A 17,580-nucleotide genomic window follows, 5' to 3' on the forward strand; every position below is an offset into this window, starting at 1 on the left:
GTTTGTCTCTTGATGTGTCTGTTTTACTGTGATAAATCATTTTAACTGGAGTAGTGAGTCAACGCTGATATAAAAGATGTATCTGCTACTTAAAGATCAGCAGGAGACGGCAAAGATTCGTTAGCATCAATGAAGTCAGGTATGGATTCTGGGATCCTGATTGAAACTTGAATACAGAGAGGCTAGCTACATGGCTAAAATCATGTAGAGAAGCTAACTACACAGATAAATTACAAAGAGAAGCCAATGAGATGGCTCAAGTCATAGAGAAGCTAACTACACAGCTAAAATCATAGCAGCTAATTAGATGGCAAAAGTCATATAGAGAAGCTAATTACATGGAAAAAATTGTAGAATAAACTAACTACAGGGCTAAAATCATAGAAGCTAATGAGATAGCTAAAGCCAGGGAGGAGCTACCTACACAGCTAAAATCATTGAGAGAAGCTAATTAGATGGCTAAAATTTCAAGTGAAACGATCAAACATTGAACTTTTTTTTCCAAAACCAGAACTTGTTGCTGTTTAAGACTAACAGACCCTGTGCACGTCAAAAATGCTAACTTCCGGGTTCTGACCGGAGGGACTTACAGGTCCTTCCGGAGGCTATTTCGCAGCATGGATAACATGGAATCAAAAAGAAAAACACCGTTTTCTCGGCAAAACAAAAAATCAGATTTCAGCGTGTTCAAGGTCGATATGGGAGGTACTGTAGTGTACCATTATGTTCAGCTTCTGATGTTTATAACGGTTCTATAAGCCTTCACCGTTTTCCAAAAGACCGGCATTTGCGGGCTCATTGCCAAAATTAGACGAAATAAAAATGTTTCACACTGAGCTGAGGATCGGGAATATTAGTGCATAGTCACTGATCAAACAGCAAATATCTGATAAACTATAACAACAATCCGTGCACTCTTCAATCATTTGTTATTCCGTTTTGACATCTAATCAAATATAGAGGAAATCCAAGCATTTGTCATTTTGTTCAAACAAAACTACAAATATAAAATGTCTTGCTGAACTTGACTAACCCTTTAAGCTGCAGTCAATTCCAGACATTTTCAGTACAAAAAATCGCTAACATTCTATTTGTAAATAAAAATATGACATAAAAATACAGGGAATATTGGACGCGCACAGCGAGGTGCATTTCCTTGAAAACGACCTATTCTTGGAGTATATACCGACTTCAAGACATGTTTTGGACAAAATAGTTTACTGGCTTGTTTCGTCTGGATGTCCAAGGTTGGATTATGGCCGTTTTTTGTGGAATATTTCATCCGTGTGTAATAATGAACCCGGAAATGTGAGTCGCGCTGTGTACGTTGAAGCCGTGAATAGAGAACGGATGGATGGATATTCGTTGTTTGTCGGACAAATGTGTTTTTCTCACCCGCTGTGGTAATCACATCTGAAAGTGTTTTATACCGGCGGATTCATGAGAATCTAAGCTTTCCATCGGCGTATAGTGTTTGTATAATCGTGTTTGCAGTTTCAGACATTTAGCAAATTGCTTATGCAGATCTCAAAGTGTACCGCGGGCGGGACACTGAAGCGCAACTGAAGCGCAACGGGCTAAGCACCAAAGACTAAAGTGTAAAGTGGATTCTAGTAGCTAACTAAGCAAAAAATAGTAATGTATAAATACTAGAAAATAAAATGATAAGGTACATGTTTGGCAAGCCCTACAGTTAAGCTAGTGCTAGTTATGTAGGATGTGATGCCACTTACCTTCAAAGTTATATATGTACTGGGATATATAAAATTTGAATCCCTTTTCCCGTTTGCTTTGAGGAGCTGACGAAAAATCATCATCGAGACGATAAACATCGTCAACAGAAATTTTAGGCAAGTTGCCTAGGCATCTGGAAAAGTAAAGTGTACTGCTGGCTTCTTCCATTTTGACAGCGCTGTAAGCAGGACTGGAAGTAACTGTAGCACCCGGAGTTTTTCAACCGGAACTAGCACATGCTATCATGCACAGGGTCTATTCTTGAAATCATGAGAAGTTTAGCGCTACTAGCAAACATCTAGTAACCTGTTAGCGTTTAGCATTAGAGGCAAACATGGCAGTTTGTTTGCTGCAAAAAGCATTTCTGGCAGTAATTAAACATTCAAGGAAACCTGCAGCAAAAACAAGAATTCTCAGTGAACTGTTGGCCGTAAGTTTTCTACAATCAGAAATTTGTTAAAGTTCAGACTGCCTCATGGGGTCACTGAGACCTTCAGAGTCAACAAACTGATGAAAATAAAAACAAACATTCAGCCAAACCTGATTACTCACAGAGCAGGGATTTAAACCGACATGATACAGAATTAGACATGTGTGTGCATTATATTTTATCATCACAATTCTGACATTTTTATCATAACTATTGGAATTATGAGATTTTTGTGGCATAAATATAAAATTGTTTTTACGTCTTTTTTTTTGTAAATTCTCATATTGTTATCAGAACTATGCAATATTTTCTTTTAATTCTGATATCTGTTTATTATTGTTAATTGTAATTATGACATTTTACATTTTATATTTCTGTCCTTTTATCATAATTCTGAAATATTTTCTTGTAATTGTGATATTTGTTGACTGTTTACAATAATTAATGCCACAGAAGACATTTTTTATTATAATTGTGAAATTTATAGAAAATATGTTGACATATTGTAAGATACGCCTTCACATATTTGATTGTTAGCTCTGTTGTTGGTGTTTTTTGGGTGCCATTTGGATTATTTGTTTTTACTTCAGACTCTAAATTCTTGTGGTTTTCCGTTCAGATAATCCAGCTGATAGTGTGATGTCAGACTCAGATCAGGTGGTTGAGTTCTCCGTTGGTTCAGATCCAACCAGAGTGGCAGTTTAACTGATAAACCTCCTCAGAGCTTCAGATGGATCCAAACATGTTGAAGCTGCTGCTGCTGTTGTTCTGGACGAGTTCAGCGCTGGTCAGGTAGGACAATACAGCTTTAAGAAAACATTAAATTAGAATTCAGACTCCAAATGTTATGTTAGACCAGCACTCACCAGGAGGAAGAAAAATCAGCAAAGTACTAACTTCAACGACAATGTTTGTAGAGATTTCATTGGTTTTTTTGAGTTTATTTAACCTCCTGTCTCATTTTTCTTCACTGTGGCTTATTTTTGACTATAATCAAAGTCCTACAATTCCATGGAAACAGAACAACCATGAAGAAAGATCTCGGAAATAATGTCTTCTGTCACCAAACTATTTTTTAAAAGTTGAATTTAATCGATAGTTTATTCTATATAGATGTAAAACGGCCTGGAACCAACATGTCAGATAGATGTGACCAACACTAGAACTAAACATTGACTCTGTATTCTATAGATATTTTATTGTTTAGTCTTTTTAATTTGCTTCCATGCTTGAAAACACTGCCTGCAGTTCAGCCGAAAAGTCTCACTCTTCAGTCCCTTGTGGTTTTTGGTCACAATTTTTCTGTTTTTGAGACAATCTGGATCCTACCAGTGGTGTACATTTGACAAATGAGAGATGAAATATCCCTATTTTTAGCTTATATTTGGTCATTTTTCTCAACGAAGCCGACACGATTAGTTTAACGATTGTCAGAAATTTGTCAATCCAACAATTCTTTTTTGGACAGTTTCTTGCTCCAATTAATGGTGATTTTTTTTAAACATTAACCTGTCTTTCAAACCTGATGACAGGGTTCATGCAACATTTACGACAGTTTCTAGTCTTTATGCTAAGCTAAGCTAGCTGACTGACCAAAAGAAAACAAGGGGTTGAACTCATGTTGAAACCGTGAACCTCTTTGTCCTCAGGGTTCCTCTCCGGCGGGCTCCTTCGATTCGTTCTCAGTTGCGAGCCGTCGGGCTGCTGGAGGAGTTTCTGAAGGATCATCGACCTGACACCTACAACCGTCGCTACGCTCAGTGCTTCCCTTCCGGAACACCGTCGCTGAGGCTCGGACGCTACAGCGAGAAGATCTACAACTTCATGGACGTAAGAGTTGGATGACGGTTCGATTCCCACCGCTGCTCATGGAAAATGAGTTTTAAACTGGTTGCAGCACCTCAAAATTGGGTGTCAGTGTTGTCTTCAAATTCAGTTTAAGGGAAGTGGTTTGTACTGTAGTATTATCGTAGTATAATAGTAGAGTTGTAGTGTAGTACAAAGTAAATGTAGCTGATGGTGAAGATCTCTATGATTTTAGCTGTGCAGGTAGCCTCTATGACTTTTAGCCATCTAGTTAGCTTCTTCTAAAACTTTAGCTGTATAGCTAGCTTCTCTCTATGATTTTAGCCATGTAGCTAGCTTCTCTCTGGAACTGAGGTATGTGAAACCAGTAACCTTTTTTGTGTTTTTGATTAAAATCACAGTCAAACATTGTGTGTCTGTTGTGTTTCAGACTCAGTATTTTGGTGACATCAGTTTAGGGACTCCGGAGCAGAACTTCTCGGTGATTTTCGACACTGGATCTGCCGACCTCTGGGTGCCGTCGTCTTATTGCGTCAGCACGGCCTGTGGTAACACAACACGACACAATACTACAATGTACTACACTACTGTATACGACACGAGTGTTAGAGTGTGTATTTGTATTTGTGGGTCAGGACAGCATGACTCTGGTTTAGTTTGTTCTAGATTGTGGTAAGAAGTTCAAGGTTTGTGTGTCTGTGGACTTTTTGTGTTACTGATGTGTTCGCACTGTAGTTGTGTTTCCGTTTAATACTTAAACAAATTTAAAGAAAACCTTTAAAATGTCACAGAGAACATTTAACAAAAGAAATAAATGTGAATTTGTCTTTAGGATGAATAAACTGGGATGTTTAGATTGTCAGAAGGTGGTGCTATAGGCGACATCAGCTGTAATAAACAGTACAAGTAGTTGTAAATAAAACCAGTCATTGGTCAACCACTAGAAAAACTCAAACAAGAGATTAAACAAATCAAACTTTGTCCATCTAGAGATGAAAAAATTAGGGAATCCTCTGAAATTTCAGTTTCAATCAGCAGAGTTGCAATAATATTTTCATGTCATGCCATCTTTAATGTTCGTTAAAGATGAAGACAACGAAAAATAACAAAATCAGCTGATCAGTTTGTTAGTTAAATGTTTGCTGTGTTCGAACTTATTCCAAAAAGGTGTTTACATCTCCGATAAATTTACTCTTGGAATAAGTCAAAAACCAACTTAAATGAGCGATTCGAGGTGTTAATGATTGATTGATGAATTGCCATTAACAATTGAACTGATTAAAAAGACATGAACCAATAACACTGAAGGACGAAGACCATGCATGTCAGTAGATGTATTGTAGATCAGCTGTAGTTCCTGGTTGTTCCACCAGCTTACAGGTTACATTACTGTTTAATACTGTAGAGACCAAAGGAGGCGTCACTCAGACTACGGTTCAGAACATTGTGGGGGTTTAGGTAGTAAAGGGGCACCATGACAATGACTTCTGTGGTTAATGTACTCCAACCATTCAAGACGAGCAGAAGTTTCCAAGAACAACATCTTTCATGGTAGATATCATGTTTCTGTGTTTAAAACCAGTAATTATCAGCACATTGATAGTTGTAATGTCATGTAATTGATGATTGCTTGAGTTAGATCCCTAATTACAACACTTCTCAATAGTAATAGGTTATGGATATACAGCCATTAACAGGACGGCCCTACTGTTCTGTAAAGTTTGGTGTTCAGACTTTGCTTAAGTTTGGATGAAGTCCCCAGGAAATGATTGTAAGTCGATCTATTTGTGTTTTTTCAGTGCAGCACAAACGTTTCAAGGCGTTTGATTCGACGTCGTACCGTCATGATGGTCGGACGTTTGGGATTCACTACGGAACGGGACACCTGCTGGGAGTCATGGCCAGAGACACTATGAAGGTCAGCCATGGTTTTATTTGAACTAAAACGTAGAGATTACAGTAAAGTTTGGATGTGAAACGATGTAAAACTCAGTGTTATGTTACAGTGTTTTAATTCCAGAATTAATTCTACAATGGTGGTGCCATGTTTGTTACCGGCTTCAAAAATGAAAGGTTCTCAATGGACTAGGTCAGGGGTCGGCAACCCGCAGCTCCGGAGCTGCATGCGGCTCTTTCAGCCCTCTGTTGTGGCTCCCTGTCACTTTGGAAAATAAATTGTTCTGCCTTTCAGGCGCGTTTCAATGCATTTTAATATAGAGAGTTTTATTGTGAAATTACCGCTCTTATTTTGATGTGTCACTCCACCGGATGTGCTGCTGGGGTTTTTTCCCCCGGGACATGAGAGCGAAAGGTTGATGCAGAGGAGATGGAGAAGCAACGCCTGTAGTTTCACATCGTTTTGTACTCAAGAATGGCAAGCCTGTATATTAAAGCTCCACTCCAAGAAAGACACGTCTGGTCTTTGAGTCAAAAGAACTCGTGATAGGGTAATACACGTTACTCGCAAGAACACGGCAGCAGGTCAGAGAGTCAGAGGAGTGTCGTCTTGGAAAACAGGGCAGCGACTTACCGGAGAAAAGTTATTAGCTTAAGATAAATAGATTTTACAAGTTAAATAGACATTCGCAAAATATTGATTTCCAGCTAACATTACGTAACATATGAGGTCCAGGAGCAAAAATGACATTAACCAGGTAAGATAAATATTAGTGGTAGGACACAATTTAAAAAATGAATCTAATTAAAGGCTTTGTAATTAATTAATCACGACTTATTAACAAGGGCATAGAGGTAAAAAAAAAAAAAAAAAAATTTTTGCAGTGTTGTCTTCATTTTAAATGCCAAAAGGATTTTGCGGCTCCCGGTGTTTTCTTTTCTGTGGGAAACGGGTCGAAATGGCTCTTTGACTGTTAAAGGTTGCCGACCCCTGATCTAGGTCATAAGAGATACGATTAAATAACCCTTTATTGACCCCCAGTTAGGCAAATCTAGAGGTCAACAACAGCAGAAAGACGGACTGAAAAGTAAAATAAATACAAATACAATGGAATAAAATGAGCAACAGCACTGGCATCAGGTAACCTAGAGAGTCATCACTATTATTACAGAACGAATACAAACATTTGTAGGTGCATCATTCACCAGATATGCCTTAGCTCAACCCAACTAGGTATAAATAACCAAATACAATCAATTTAAATTAACCCTTTAAGCTTCAGTCAATTCCAGCCGTTTTCAGTACAAAAAATCGCTAATATTCTATTTTTAAATTTAAAAAAATGACGAAAAATACAGGGAATACTGGACGCACATTGTGAGGTGCATTTCCTTGAAAACGACCGATTCGTGGATTTTATACCGACTTCAGGACATGTTTTGGACAAAATAGTTTACTGGCTTGTGTCGTCTGGATGTAAAAGGTTGGATTATGGCCGTTTTTTGTGGAATCTTTTTTCCTGTGTGTAATAATGAACCCGGAAATGTGAGTCGCGCTGTGTGCGTTGAAGCCGTGTATAGAGAACGGATGGATGAATATTTGTTTTTGTCGGACAAATGTGTTTTTCTCACCCGCTGTGGTAATCGCATCTGAAAGTGGTTTATACCGGCGGATTCATGAGAATCTAAGCTTTCCATCGGCGTATAGTGTTTGTATAATCGGGTTTGCAGCCGTCGGACATTCTTGAAATTCCTATGCAAATTAGTAGGTGTACCGCCGGCGGTACACCTACGACGCACTGAAGCGTAAAGGGTTAAAAACCATTAAAGTACAGGTCAAGGTTATTCCTTTTTAAAACAAGTTTCATTCATGGACATCCATACTGCTGTGTAACTTCTAGATAGCCTGATGTTCTGCCACTGAAAAAATAAAAGACCCAACTAAGCAACTGAGGGGTTAGAAGCAGAGTGGTCTAACCCACAACCCAAGCATAGCGTTACAGTGGAATGTTAGACCATTTTGGGAAAAAACAAACCTCTGAACCCATTTTTCTCCAAAACTACAGAAAGTGGGTCAGACCACTCTTCAATATAGTTTGTCAAGAAATCCATCTACGAAACAAAAAACTGTTTCAGCAAACCACCTCATGTGGGAAAGAATTTGTTAGCAGGTTAATTGTTGGGAGGCCAATGGAGGAACGAAAGGTGTGCCGTGTTTTATAACTGATGAACTGGTTATAATCATTTCTAGATTGGGAGTCTGACTGCTGTGAACCAAGAGTTTGGTGAAGCCGTGTACGAACCTGGTGACGTTTTCGTGATGGGGAAGTTCGACGGTGTTCTGGGAATGGCCTACCCGTCCCTGGCAGAGATTCTTGGAAACCCTGTTTTCGACAACTTGTTGGCGCAGAAGGCGTTGGACAAGCCGGTGTTCTCGTTCTACCTCGGCAGGTGAATTCACTGTTGTAACTCAGCAGGACAACCATTTCAGGGATTCAACGTCCTACTCAGGGGGCATTCGAGTCAGGAGACTTCCTTGTTGTGACCTGAACAGGTTTTATCATTTTGTCTGCGCTTTCAACCTTGAGTTTCCAAACATGAGTCCAAGGTCCTCCTGAAGTTCAGCACTGGCAGTTTTGGGGATTTAAGGATTTTAAGGAAATGTTTGTAAAGAAAATGTTCAAGATGGTCCAAATGTTCCCATAGATGTATCAGAGTTGAATTGTTGAAGAGGACCATAGAAGGGTTGTTCAGGAGTTGTGAGAGTTGCCATGGATCCAGAAGTGTGGTGTGGAGGATTTCAAGATACTAGTATTTCTGACAGGTTCCACAAAGTTCAGCATCGTCTAAAGGTCTAGACCAGGGGTCGGCAACCCGCGGCTCCGGAGCCGCATGCGGCTCTTTCAGCCCTCTGTTGTGGCTCCCTGTAACTTTGGGAAATAAATTGTTCTGCCTTTCAGGCGCTTTTCAATGCATTTTAATATAGAGAGTTTTATTGTGAAATTACTGCTCTTATTTTGATGTGTCACTCCACCGGATGTGCTGCTGGGGTCTTCCCCTGGGACATGAGAGCGCAAAGTTGATGTAGAGAGACAACATGGAGCTTCCGATTCCTACATGTTTCATGCCTTTTTTAAATTTTACTCCTGGAGAAGTAACGCCTGTAGTTTCACATCGTTTTGTACTCAAGAATGGCAAGCCTGTATATTAAAGCTCCACTCCAAGAAAGACACGTCTTGTCTTTGAGTCAAAAGTACTCGTGAGTACTAAGGTAAACTACGGATAATTGTCTTGCTCAGTATCTACTCTTTGATTGGGTAATACACGTTACTCGCAAGAACACGTCCAGCATCCAGGCAGCAGGTCAGAGAGTCAGAGGAGTGTCGTCTTGGAAAATAGAGCAGCGACCTACCGGAGAAAAGTTATTAGCTTAAGATAAATAGATTTTACAAGTTAAATACACATTCGCAAAATATTGAGTTCCAGCTAACATTACGGAACATATGTGGTCCAGGAGCAAAAATGACATTAACCAAGATAAATATTAGTGGAAGGACACAATTTAAAAAATGAATCTATCTAAATAGAGGCTTTGTAATTAATTAATCAAAACTAATTAACAAGGGCATAGAGGTAAAACAGCGATATATGCAGTGTTGTCTTCATTTTAAATGCCAAAAGGATTTTGTGGCTCCTCGTGTTTTCTGTGAGAAACGAGTCGAAATGGCTCTTTGAGTGTTAAAGGTTGCCGACCCCTGGTCTAGACTGTGCAACACTTTGAAACTTAGTGGAATACAAATTAATAAATGTACTGCTGTAGTCTTTGTAGGTGAAATTTGGTTTGAAGAGTTTCAGGGTAATCCAAAACTTGCTTGGAATCCAGGAGCTATATGAGAGTCGGAGGGTTTCCAGAAAAGCTTTCAACGCTTTTTTTAATAAGGTTTCAAGTCGTGCCACAAAAACTTGTAAAGACTTGTATATAAATGAAACCTGTTGGCTGGTTCCACTGATAACCTGAAAACTCCTCAGACAAAGATCGAGGGATCCAGAGAAATCCAAGACTTTAGAGGTTTTGAAGACTTCTCTGGAGTCATACATGGGGTTTAGAAGCCTCAGTGGAAGGGTGTGATGTGGTTTGGAGTCTGGGGCTAAACAAGAGTCTACAGGCTAATAAAACAGAAATGTTGTGGTCCTCTTGAATCTTTAGGTTTAACTGAACCCCCTTGAACCTCCCAGAAGCACCTTTAAATACCCGTAACATCCAGACCTCACTCCTGGACTCACAACTGCTTATCAAGAACATGAGATCTTTTATAGTCCTCGTTTGAAGTTTCTAGAAACCATCAGATTATCTTGAAACTTTCTTCGACAACTTGAACCATCCCATAACATCAGGAACCCTCCAGAACCTTCCAGACTACCTCGAAGTCTCCGTGATTCTAAAACAGTTGTTGTCACAGAATTCAGTATAAATCTCAGATTGCTGACTAGAATGTAATATTCATCCATACAGGACAACAAGGACCACCAGCCCAGAAGGAGAACTGTTGCTAGGCGGAATAGACGAGGCGATGTACACCGGACCAATCAACTGGCTGCCTCTAACTGCTAAGGGATACTGGCAGATTAAGATGGACAGGTACATTTTTCCAACACGACATTTGGTGTAATAATTGGCAATAGCTGGGAAATAAGACACAAAGTTTTTTTTTTTTTTTTTAGCAGTTTCTGAGAAGAAAATGATCCCTCAAGGTAATAAAAAAACACTTCTTCAAGATGTTATTCTACTTGTGTTTCAGTGTGGCAGTGCAGGGTGTGAGCTCGTTTTGTCCTCAGGGATGCCAGGCAGTTGTTGATACTGGAACCTCCCTTATTGCCGGACCGACCAATGACATCCTCAACCTCCAACAGCTGATCGGAGCCACACCCACAAACTTTGGAGAGGTCAAAGCAGTCTCGTTGTATAGATTAGTGAGACATCAGATGGAACTATCTCTATGTCGAAGATAGCAACTGATTAAGTGACTGATTAAGATGCTAATGCCTTGAAATGCTAATTGCTATACTGGAGATGGTAGAAACTAGCCTGGGGATGTTGCTTTGCTCATTTAGGGATGCTATTCACTAGCCTAGAAATGCTAATCACAAGCCAAGAGATGATAGTGACAAGGGGGGCTGGTTCCTAGCATTGGGGTGCTAATAACTAACCTAGGTGTGCTATTATCTAGCTTTGGAAGACCAGTCACTAATCTAAGGATGCTAATAACTATCCTTGAAATGCTAGTCACTAGCCAAGAAATGGTAGTGACTAAGAAGCCTAGTTGCTAACTGACGTGACACGTTACCGAGCAGGTGCTGATATTAACTAGCCTAGGAATGCTAATGACAAGCTAAGGGATAGTAGTGATTTTCCTAGAAATTCCAGTTACAAGGCAAGGGTTGCTAATAACTAGCCTAGGAATGCTAGTCATAGTTCTGAAATGGTAGTGAATAACCTAGTGATCTTTGTTTGCTAGCCTAAAGACACTAATATCTAGCTCTGTAATGCTAGTTGTTAGCAAAAGGATGCTAATAACTGATGTGACCCATTATTCTTTTGTTAGTTTTCTAACAAGATAACACACATATCTTGCTGTGTGTTTCAGTTTCTCATCGACTGTGTCAGGTTGTCCAGTTTACCTCATGTGACGTTTGTTCTGGGTGGAATAGAGTACACGCTGACCGCCGAGCAGTACGTGAAGAAGGTGAGGCTTAGCCATTTATTTAGCTTGTCTTTATGGAGCTGTCAGACTTAGTCACACACTGTCTAAAAAAGATGGACCTCACCACCTGGGGTCGGACACCTTTGTGGTTAGAAACCAGTCGTGATGAGTTAACTGTGAATCTGACAAGAAACTTGAGAACACAAATAGTTCTTGTCCTGCTTCATCTTTTATTTTCCACTAAATGGGGCCATTATTTCCAAAAAGCAGAACATAAACTCATGAAGAAAATGTTTCCTGAGGTAACAGACCAAGTCAGAAGTAGGGTCATTTAAGGTGCTTTTCCATAAGCACCAACTCAGCTCGACTTGGTTTAGGTGGTTTTCCATTACAATTGAGTATTGCCTCATCGTGGGTGGAGCCGTCATACCACAGCGGCCCAGAAGTCCTTCAACATTATTTGCAAAACAAACACAACACAACAGTGGAGGTCATGGAGGCGATGCTGGTCGGTCTGTGGCTTTTTTGTGGGCAGCGAGTCAAAACACTCAGGAGAACAGGAGAGTTTGGGAGGTGATTCAGCAGTATCAAGCCGAAGAAAAGGGATACGAACTAGATGACGAATGAGGGTAAGCTAATGCTAGTTCACTACAGTTGTTGTAAACCAGTCCCATGTACAACCCTGTAATGGCTGCAATTTATTGCTACTAGGTATCAAAATATGTATGCTGTGTCGTGTCATCACTCCCTGTCCAATCAGAGGCCTGCACTCTGCTGACGTCACATTATCAATTCGACTCAGTTCGCTTGGAAGCCCGGCTGAGTAGAACTAAAATAGTACCTGGTACCAAGTTCTACGTCCTCACAAACCAAGTCGAGCTGAGTAGGTGGTAGTGGGAAAGCGCCATTATTAATAGACAGCTATGCAACCAGAGGTGTCGCCCCCTGCTGGCCGGTTTAAGGCTCTACCACATTGGTTTCACTTTTCTGACCTGGAAGTTGCGTCCATCTTTTATATGCAGTCTGTGACTTCAACAAACTGAGGATACAGGATCTGACATTATCTTCCAAAACCACCTTCCTGTGTGTCATCGTCAGGAGATGCTTGGCGACAGGGAGTTGTGTTTCAGCGGCTTCCAGGCCGTGGACATCATTTCCTCTGCGGACCCTCTGTGGATCCTGGGAGACGTATTCCTGACGGAGTTCTACAGCATCTTCGACAGAGGACAGGACCGGGTGGGGCTAGCCCGCGCTAAGCATCCAGCCGAACAGTAGCCTGGTAGTCAATGTGACTCAGAATGGCAGCAGTATAACCAATAAACACTGTGCAGTTAAGCAGTATTTTGTAATTCTTAATGTGATACACACAAATAAAGGACATCTAGCAGCTAGCTAGCTAGCAAGCAGTAATATACTAAATGCCGTCTAGCAGTTACATCAAGAAATAGCATGAAAAAGGTTAGACGAAACAGAGAATAATCTAGTGTTTTACTTTCTGATCAAAACAACTTGTGATGGTCTAAAAATAATTTCAAATTTATAGTTTTATTATTTTATAATCTGCAGTTAATGTCTTTTGTATAATTTTTAGAATTTGAGGGCCAGATTGGACCGTCTGGAGGGCTGGTTTTGGCCCACGAGCTGTTCGATGTCTTCCAGAGCTCCGGCTACTTTCTCACTGTGAGTCGTTTCCAGTGACGGCTCCCGGGTGCAAAACAAGATGCTCTGCAGGAATTTTCCCACCATGTCCTCCGTCATGGTGTACATGACTTCATGGGAAAAGAGAAGCCAACTGTGTTCCACCTTCGATGGGAATGGGAACGATGGGAGTGTGATTGGGGCGGCTGTGGTTTTGGGGTGGCTGTGGCTCAGGTGGTAGAGCGGGTCGTCAAATGATCACTCTGACCTAGTCATGTGCTGTTGTGTCCTTGGGCAAGAGACTTTACCCGCCTTGCCTCCAGTGCTGCTCTCACACTGGTGTATGAATGCGTGTGAATGCTGGTAGTGGTCGGAGGGGCCGTAGGTGCGGATTAGCAGCCACGCTTCCATCAGTCTGCCTCAGGACAGCTGTGGCTACAAATGTAGTTTACCACCACCAGAGTGAGAATGTGTGAGTGAATGAATAATGGATTCATTGTGAAGCGCTTTGAGTGCCTTGAAAAGCGCTATATAAATCTAATCCATTATTTCATTATTATTGACTCGTACGGCCAATCATCAGATGATCGTACATTTTATGAGTCAGTTCCCTCGAGAACTTCCTGACTTCTTCGCTTTCTTGCATTTTCCTGATGTGTTTTCCAGCTTCGTCTGACATGTCATACAGATCGGCTAGACTAGCTTTGATGGATCCAAACTGTAACGGAGTCTGATGTTTCCCACCACATGTTGGTGAGAAGATCAGGTAGCTCGGTGAGGGAACGCACCTTGGAGTGGACGGCCTGGGAGACAGGGGAATGAACCCATGTAGAAAGAATTCATCTTCAGCTCCAGTGCTTTGGACTTGAACTTCGGATCTGTCTTTTTAAAGGCGCGCTTCAGGTCTGAAACCATTTGGTCAAACTTTTTGGCAGCCTGGAAAAAGCAACTTCTTGGCACCGGCCACATCTTCCGAAGACGCAGCATGTGAGGACATGAAGTTTTTTACCTTGCTGACGATCGGGCTCAAGTTAAAATGAGGTCTGGGGGATTTCTGAGGAGATGCAGCTCCACTCCCAGCCTCACAGATGTGCAGGTCACTCAGAATCATTCGAACAATCTCAGCCGCAACATGACCCTCTTCCTCTTCTGACTCTGAGGACCATTTATCCAGAATGTCCCTCACACGGTTGATGGTTGCAAGAACAGAGATGTTAGATTTTCAGCTTTCAAGGTTCTTTTCCAAAGCAGAGGAACCATATTTCTGTTTGTAGCAGCGGCCGCTCAGCTTTGTCGCGAATCTCTTCAGACATGCAGTGGCGTGAAGCACCATCTGATGAAGAGCTTCGGTGCTGAACTTGGCATCACTAACTCCAAGATTTTAAATACTGTCGTTTACTGCAAATGAATATCTGCTCCAAATGTCTCACTAATAATCATTATTCACAGTATAACATAACTTGCTAATGAAATTGTAAAAATGCTTTGAGTTTCATTTTATATTTACAATAACAAGAAAATAAAATGAGTAAATGAATATCTCCTCCAGATGTCTCACTAATAATCATTATCAGCCTTAAAACCCACAAACACCCCCCCTCTATACTGGACCACACTTAGTACAGTCCGGTTCCCCCTTCTATAAATCCATTTGGAATCTTCCACTTCCTGTTTGTCAAAGTGGCCTTCTACCTGGACAGGTTTTGTTGGAGCTCATCAACAAACATTTTGGGTAACTGCACTTTAATATGGATGGATGACACTGAATTAGTCTGTTTTAATGAGACTGAGTTCAGATGTGTAGCTCTGTCATTAAATAGGAAATTTCTCAGAATTCACAGAGAAAAGTCTGAAATGTTTGCTAGGTTAGCGTCCCACATGTTCTGTGGCTCAGCTAAAGCTAACTCTCTCCAACTTCTGGATCTCTGGAGTTGCTTGTTGTTCAAATATCTTGCTAGAGGTGCTGAAACTAAGAAAGTCTGAGATGTTTGTTCAAAATCAGCTCATTCTCAAGTCTGATCTGAACTGTCCTCTTTAGTTTGAACTTTTCCTAAATTTAGGAGTTAATGACAGAGCAGCACATCCAGACTCAGTCTCATCTGTCCTTGCCCCCTTTCTTTTTTTTCATCCTCTACACTGCAGACTTCTCCCATCACACCACAAACTGCCATCTTCAGAAGTTCTCTGACGACTCTGCCATCGTCGAGAGTACAGAGAACTTAACCAGGACTTTGTGGACTGGTTCCTGCTGAACAGCCTCCAGATCAATGCGGTGAAAACCAAGGAGCTGGTGGTGGACTTTAGCAGGAACAGACACACTTCTCCTACACCAGTGAACATCCAGGGAACGGACATTGAGATTGTGGACTCCTACAGGTACCTGGGTGTTCACTTAAACAAGAACCTGGACTGGACTACTAACACCAGCACACTTTACAAGAAAGGTCAGAGCAGACTCCACCTGCTCAGAAAACTGAGGTCCTTCGGGGTGCAGGGAGCACTTCTGAAGACCTTTTATGACTCTGTGGTGGCATCAGCCATCATGTATGGAGTGGTCTGCTGGAGCAGCAGCATCAGACAGGAGGAGACTAAACAAACTGGTAAAGAAAGCCAGTTCTGTCCTGGGCTGCCCCCTTGATCCTGTGGAGGTGGTGGGAGACCAAACCCGGTCTCACGGGGATTCGTGAAACTGTCACGTAAGTTTTAGTTTCGGTTTCGTGCGCACCAACACGATTTCGTCATGTTTTTCGTGCCGCTCACCACGAAATGTTTTTCGCTGTGGTAATCACATCTGAAAGTGGTTTATACCGGCGGATTCATGACGATCTAAGCTGTCCATCGGCGTATACTGCTTGTGTGATCGCGTTTGCGGCCGCCGGCCGCCGGACATTCTGAAATTCCTATGCAAATTGGTAAGTGTACCACCGGCTTATGGTGAGGTTATGGTTAGGGTTATGTTTAGGGACGATGTCATGCAAAATATAGCATTGGATTCGCCGCGGTTTACATTAAAAATATAATATACACATTCTTTTGAAATACGTTCTGAGTGGCACGAAAAGTCCGCCGTTTAAAATACATTGGTGCGCATTTCGTGGTGAGGCGGCACGAAAAACATGACGAAATCGTGTTGGTGCGCACGAAGCCGAAACTAAAACTTACGTGACAGTTTCACGAATCCTCGTGAGATCGGGCTGGGGAGACAGGAGGATGATGACAAAGCTGTTGTCTATCATGGAGGACACCTCCTACCCCCAGCAGGAAACAGTAAGATCAGTGGGCAGCTCCTTCAGTGACAGACTGCTTCACCCGCGGTGCCTAAAGGAGAGATACCGCAGCTCTTCCTTCCTGCTGCAGTCAGAGTTTACAATCAAGCTCCCAGTAGTTTCTGTTCACCCATTTATGAACTGTGCAATAAAAAATGTAAATAATGACGCTGTGCAATTTCAAAAAAAATCTTGCTGTAGATACTGTTTCTTTCTTTTCTTCTTCTAAAGAAATTTTCATATTTACATATATATGCACTGTGTGCTGCAATCTCTCTCTTATTCAATGTCCTATTGCTGCTGTACACTGTAAATTTCCCCGCTGTGGGATTAATAAAGGTTTTATCTATCTATCTATCTAGAGATTAACCTTCAGTGTCATTCATGATGTTAAAGTGCAGTTTTTCACATGTTTGTTGCTCATGCTCCCGACCAAACCAGTCCAGGTGGAAGACGATGTGAAGAGAAGCTCCAGAGCTCCGTGACTATTATTGTAAACGTAACAGTCTGATTTAGACTTTATTTATTTTTAATAAATGAAGTCAAATAAGACTTTCTCCAGACCCATCTCAGAGTGCATCCTTCCGTTTTCTCCAGGAGATCAGATATTAATATGTTCTGTAAATAAGTTATTCAACGTTCCTTTCCCATTCCAACGTTCGTACCTTATTACTGACCAGTCACCTGCAGCGGTTTTCTGATGTAAATTAATCCACTCTTACCTGTAATACTGATGTGTTTGAAGTCTTAAGCAGTTTGTACTGTTATTGACCAGCGTATTCTGTATGTTTATTTCAGTTTCACACTTCTCTGTATTAAAATCCATTCAGCTACCACACTGGCCTGTTCCTTGGAGGATGCGGTACAGAGGAGGGTTTATCTGTGAATCCCAGTATAGGACAGGAGTCACACTGGGTGGAACAGTACAATGAATACACACATTTATGTTGGAAATAAATGTCCTTTAATTAGATGTTGTCATGAAAAAGTTGGATTTCCCTTTAACGATGTTTAAATCTTTGAGTGTTTTGTTGATGTTGGTTTCTAAATGTTTTCTGACACTCGGCCCCAAACATTAAAACCTTCTACGGCTCACAAGCTGCAACAA

The 17,580-nt window shown here is 41.1% G+C and overlaps 1 protein-coding gene across 1 annotated transcript; it reads left to right on the forward strand.

Moving 5' to 3' along the window:
* Positions 1–106: 106 nt before the first annotated feature.
* Positions 107–16,079, forward strand: nots (nothepsin). Its single transcript, XM_022200945.2, has 9 exons — positions 107–2,956; positions 3,814–3,994; positions 4,401–4,518; positions 5,770–5,888; positions 8,118–8,317; positions 10,380–10,505; positions 10,666–10,810; positions 11,512–11,610; positions 12,667–16,079. The coding sequence occupies exons 1-9, from the start codon at positions 2,895–2,897 to the stop codon at positions 12,841–12,843; spliced, it is 1,227 nt and encodes a 408-aa protein (XP_022056637.2). The 5' UTR covers positions 107–2,894; the 3' UTR covers positions 12,844–16,079.
* Positions 16,080–17,580: the final 1,501 nt, after the last annotated feature.

Source organism: Acanthochromis polyacanthus, chromosome 1 (assembly GCF_021347895.1).
Source record: "Acanthochromis polyacanthus isolate Apoly-LR-REF ecotype Palm Island chromosome 1, KAUST_Apoly_ChrSc, whole genome shotgun sequence".
NCBI classification, from domain to species: domain Eukaryota; kingdom Metazoa; phylum Chordata; class Actinopteri; family Pomacentridae; genus Acanthochromis; species Acanthochromis polyacanthus.